Below are 5236 nucleotides of genomic sequence, written 5' to 3'. Positions count from 1 at the left end.
GTCACTCAGGCTACCTGCCTGGCTGGCTGCACGCACGCGTACCCCCATTTATGATTTCATTGCTCCCCATTCTGTGTGGGGAGAATTCTGCCTGGGGAGGGTTCTCTTGTCTCACACGTCTGTCAGACAACATGACATTTGAAATTGCATTGAAAATCACCACAAAATAATAACAATTGGGTGAGGGTCAATTCCATTTCAATTGCTGAATTGAATAAGAATTTAATCCGGAATAGAACTCAATTCCAGAACTGACTGGAATTTAGATGGAATTATTAACAGAGTCGTAACTGTTCCCCATTAGTAAACCATTAAGCATGAATGAGGGCTACTATTAGTCTCTTATCACAACGTCATTGCCCATCAGCCATCACTGCAACACCAACCACGCGTAAGTAAACAAGGAGTCCGCCTTCTGTTATTACTCTGGCAATATATGAGGAGCACTTTAGAGATGACGAACAGCTGGCTGCTCATTCATGTAATTATCTGTATTGAGTCAGGTTGGTGTGGCTCATCATAGCATACTTGTATCACCTCAACCTCTCAGAAAACCTCTGATTTTTGTAACAAATTTTACCCAATCTTTGCAGTGTAAAAAGAAGTTTCCATGTAGAGAACACAACATTACATTTTAAATTGATCCAATGCTACATTATTTAAAAAAAGGCTGAAATAATTTTAATCAGCTTATGCATCTTTTACACTGATTTATTTTCACCAAAGACCAGCAATAGTGATGACAGGATTTGGAATACAGACAACAATAGTGATGACAGGATTAGAACACAGACAATAGTGATGACATAGTCTGGAACACAGACAACAATAGCATAATAAGTGCTAGTTTGTTAAACAATGTGCTATTGTCTCTCTGTCTGGGTAGAGGGCAGCACTCAGAATGGTGATGATGTATTCAGTTAAACAGTTGTATTCACAGTGTCACCGTGGCCATTCAACCCTGCTAATTAGGTATCGTCCTTCTATGGGCTTGTTCGGTCTCTTTAGGCCACCATGGCTCTGTGAAATGAACAAAAGGTGTCATTATTATAGAATAACTTTACATTAAGGTCCGAGCCCTGAATGCTGATGGGTTGAAAGCAGTGGTATACCACGGGTATGACAAAACATGTATTATTACTGCTCTAATTACATTGGTAACCAGTTTATAATAGCAATAAGGCACTTAGGGGGTTTGTGGTATATGGCCATTATACCACAGTTAAGGGCTGTATACAGGCACTCCACGTTACGTCGTGCATAAGAACAGCCCTTAGCCGTGGTATATTGGCCATATACCACACCCCCTTGTGCCGTATTGCTTAAATAGACCACGTCACCCTCTGTCTGCATGGAACTGTCAGGGGAAATAACGTTCTACTTAAGTGAAAAGAGGAAGAAGTAGTGGCTCTCATATAAATATAGGCCTACCAGACAACCTTTATCCTTAGAGGTGCTCTAGGCGAACTACAGTAAAGGGACTCTCTTTTAACAGGACTCCCCATTCTCCTACCCTTAAACACTATTAAAGTATGGCCTGTGTGGGGTTGTATAACAGTAACCAGTACTTTCATAACCCCTTTCTACCCGTAAACTCATGGAACACTGAGCAGAGAACTGGTAAAGACCCAGTGCAGTAAAGACTGTGATTTTCCTGTGTTTTATATAACTTTTCACACTATTAGGTTGTAATAATAATGTGCATTTTTAACAATAAAAATAAGCTACTGTTGTTTCTTTTTGACCATTTGAATTGAAAACAATCACAGTAAGGTACATAATTGTTACCCAGAAATTATTTGATATTGAGATAAAAACAGCTGCATTGGACCTTTAAAGCTGCTCTGTTCCAAGAAGCCAGTCAAGTGTAAGAGTTCGGGAATGCTGGAGACAGAGGCTGGGGCCTGAAATAACACACACACAAGGATGTAAAGGAGGGTACAATAGACAGACACACACGCACACACACACACACACACACACACACACACACACACACACACACACACACACACACACACACACACACACACACACACACACACACACACACACACACACACACACACACACACACACACACACACACACACACACACACACACACACACACACACACACAGAGAGAGAGGTTTTAGTATCAGTCAGCACAAGCCCACCCTGACACAATCGGCCTTCTGATGTAAGCTGATTTTTGTGGTCACAGTTAATGTTTACTGCATTCATGACTTGGTTCATTGCAAAGATGATGCTCACTTATAATCAGCTCATCAGTCCTTCTACTATACACGGACAGTTGAAGTTGATCCTTGGAAACGTTTCATATTTATACATATTCTGTGTAGATAACAAAATATCCATTACCTTCTTCAAAGGTCCCTTACATTTATTTCCCTTTTGGGTTTTGATTCGTCTTCTTCTTCGGTGGGGTTTATCGGTGGTTGGCCTCCAAAGTTATAGTGCATTACCGCCACCTACTGTACTGTGGGCTAGAGACAGGGAGGAACAAAATCATACCGTTGCTCTTAAAAAAAGATAACAAAATATTTGAGACTATATCTAATAATTCTACTCAATATACTTTTTAAACTAATTACCTGTATCCCCTTCTCCCTCATACCAGATCTCATCCTATCTATTTCCCTCTGATACTGCCCACACTGCAGCGATACTTGCGTCCCCTGGGTTGATTGCGCACACCTGTTCAACTTCAGTGACATGTGCATAGGTTTATTGACCCGAGGGAGTTCTCCAAGTTTTGACGGACTGATTGACAATGGAGACTCCTCTCCACTTGACTATTGTTCTTAATTACCCGACCTCTATTTTACTACTCTTGATCGGCGGCTTTTCTCTTGGATCGTCCCCGACCACGTCAAATCCAGCTGACGAGTTTGGCGATTTTACTTTATATCAACATGGCAATATCTTGTCACCCATTCTGAAGGCGCTGACCGCACAGGGAGTACCATGGCAAGACACGACCCCAAGAATGAAACCTGATTCGAGATATGTTCGATACATGAAAAGACTGTACAGGATGTCTTCGAGACACGAGAGGAGTTTGGAAGGGAACAACCACCTTTATAACACAGTTCGACTTATAACCCCGCGGGGTGAGTGCCTGGAGCAAAGCAAAGGTGAGCTCTGAGTTTTGGCGTGAGTGAGGTCTGTTTTACATAGGGACACTAGTTCAAAACTGAGTGTACAAAATATTAGAAACACCTGCTCTTTCTATGACAGACTGACCAGATGAAAGTTATTATCCCTTATTGATATCACTTGTCAATTTCACATCGGTCAGTGTAGGTGAAGGACAGAAGACTGGTTAAAGGATTTTTAAGCCTTGAGACAATTGAGCCATGGATTGTGTATTCCATCAGGGCTGACTCTAGCGTTTTGGGGACCCTAAGCAAGATTTGTGCTCGTGCCCAGGAGGTTTTCTGCCATGTTTACTACACGTTTAGATAGTTGGCTTAACTAACAATCTGAAAATTGTTAACTGAACAATTTAAGTGACTGACAATATAAGTAAAAAATGACTGCTTCACTACCAAGTTTCTAACTTGCATCTTGTTTATTCTACTATACTAACTCTCAACAGGAAGTTGAGACCCCACTGAGTTAATAAAAATAAAAAATAAAAACATTTGGGGGGGGTCGATGCCCCTAGCAGCCTGGGGTCCTAAGTGACTGCTTATGCCAGGAGTTGGCCCTGTGTGCCATTCAGAGGGTGAATGGGCAAGACAGATTATTTTAAGTGCCTTTGAACAGGGTATGGTAGTAGGTGCCAGGCACACCAGTTTGAATTTGTCATGAACTGCAATGCTGCTGGGTTGTTCACGCTCAACAGTTTCCTGTGTGTATCCAGAATGGTCCACCACCCAAAGGACATCCAGACAACTTGACACAACTGTGTGAAAGCATTGGAGTCAACTTGGGCCAGCATCCCTGTGGAACGCCTTGTAGAGTCCACATGGGCCAGCATCCATGTGGAACGCCTTGTAGAGTCCACATGGGCCAGCATCCCTGTGGAACGCCTTGTAGAGTCCACATGGGCCAACATCCCTGTGGAACGCCTTGTAGAGTCCACATGGGCCAGCATCCATGTGGAACGCCTTGTAGAGTCCACATGGGCCAGCATCCCTGTGGAACGCCTTGTAGAGTCCATGCCCTGATGAATTGAGACTGTTCTCAGGGAGAAAAGGGGTGCAACTCAATGTTATATTCCTAATGTTTTGTGAACTCAGTGTATTTGATGTAGCCTAGTTTTATGAACTGAGCAAATAAACAGAAAGTGCTGACTTATTCAGACACATTTGCCCCCAGCATCTGGGTCTGGTCTGCTAAGTTTATTGACTATGAACCAGAAAAAATAAGCATGTGAGGTGTCTCGCTTCCACTTCAAGCTCTGGTTCTTCTCATAGGTCTTGATTTCCAATGTTTCCTACAGAGTTCTTCATGCAACACCTCTCCTACAATCTGGACCGTGTCAGAGTCAAGGAGCAGCTCCTGAAGTCTGTCCTGCTGTTCTCCTTTGACCAAGAGCAGGCCTTGTCCATGACTACCCAATGTTACCTAGATGTGAAAGAGCAGGCTGCCCAGGATCAGTGTCTTCTCTGCCCCAGCACCCATCACTCAGTCAACTTCCTGTTCCACACGGACCGCAGGAGGAAGTGGGTTGAGGTGATTGATGATTTAGTTCAATATAATTAAATGGAAACAACTATTTCTTCCCTTAGGGAAATTGTATTAAGACTTAAAAAGGGCTTTATTTGATCATTTCAAAGCACAATTCGACCACATATGTGGATACACTGCATTTACAATCACAGAGGATGTTAAACCACAATAATGTTAACCTATTTTCATTGTGGCGCTCAAGGTGGACATCACGGCGTTCCTCCGACCTCTCATCCAGTCCCACAAGAAGGACATCCATTTGCAAATCAACCTGACGTGTGTGGAGGGCAGAGGCAGGGAGGCTGGAGGAGAGGAGAGGAGCGGTAGGGGCCCCGTGGAGCTCCACCTAAGGTCTCCGTCCTTGCTCCTGTACCTCAATGACACCAGCGAGCTGGCACACCAAAGATGGCTGCCCACCAGGTCACAAGGTCATCCGAGGTCAGCCAATGAGATGGACACCTTTGAGAGCCTGGCGGAGTTCAAACCAGAGCGAAGGATCAGCCGGAGCAAGAGGAGAAGACTGAGGAGAGAATCTCCAGATCTGTTGACGAAC

At 43.6% G+C, this 5236-nt stretch overlaps 1 protein-coding gene and 1 long non-coding RNA gene across 3 annotated transcripts in view; one reads left to right on the top strand and one right to left on the bottom strand.

Annotated features, from left to right (window-relative positions):
• Positions 1-695: 695 nt before the first annotated feature.
• On the bottom strand, positions 696-2719 carry LOC118381725 (uncharacterized). 2 transcript variants are annotated; one of them, XR_004825159.2, is made up of 4 exons: positions 2621-2719; positions 2365-2489; positions 1832-1904; positions 696-1020 (listed from the first exon to the last, which is right to left on the bottom strand). It is a non-coding gene; the product is annotated as an uncharacterized LOC118381725 (long non-coding RNA). The 2 variants fall into 2 exon arrangements; XR_004825161.2 differs by having other exon boundaries at positions 2598-2692.
• LOC118381716 (growth/differentiation factor 9-like) overlaps positions 2673-5236 on the top strand; it is a 3947-nt gene continuing 1383 nt past the window's right edge. Inside the window, exons 1-3 of the mRNA XM_035768629.2 lie at positions 2673-3140; positions 4454-4686; positions 4886-5236. The exon at positions 4886-5236 is cut by the window's right edge and continues 1383 nt beyond it. Of these exons, the coding sequence (XP_035624522.1) occupies positions 2777-3140; positions 4454-4686; positions 4886-5236 (948 nt within the window). The 5' untranslated portion in view covers positions 2673-2776. The remainder of the gene's footprint in view (positions 3141-4453; positions 4687-4885) is intronic.

Source organism: Oncorhynchus keta, chromosome 4 (assembly GCF_023373465.1).
Source record: "Oncorhynchus keta strain PuntledgeMale-10-30-2019 chromosome 4, Oket_V2, whole genome shotgun sequence".
In the NCBI taxonomy this organism is placed as follows: Eukaryota; Metazoa; Chordata; class Actinopteri; order Salmoniformes; family Salmonidae; genus Oncorhynchus; species Oncorhynchus keta.
This window is presented reverse-complemented; position numbering and strand designations above follow the sequence as displayed.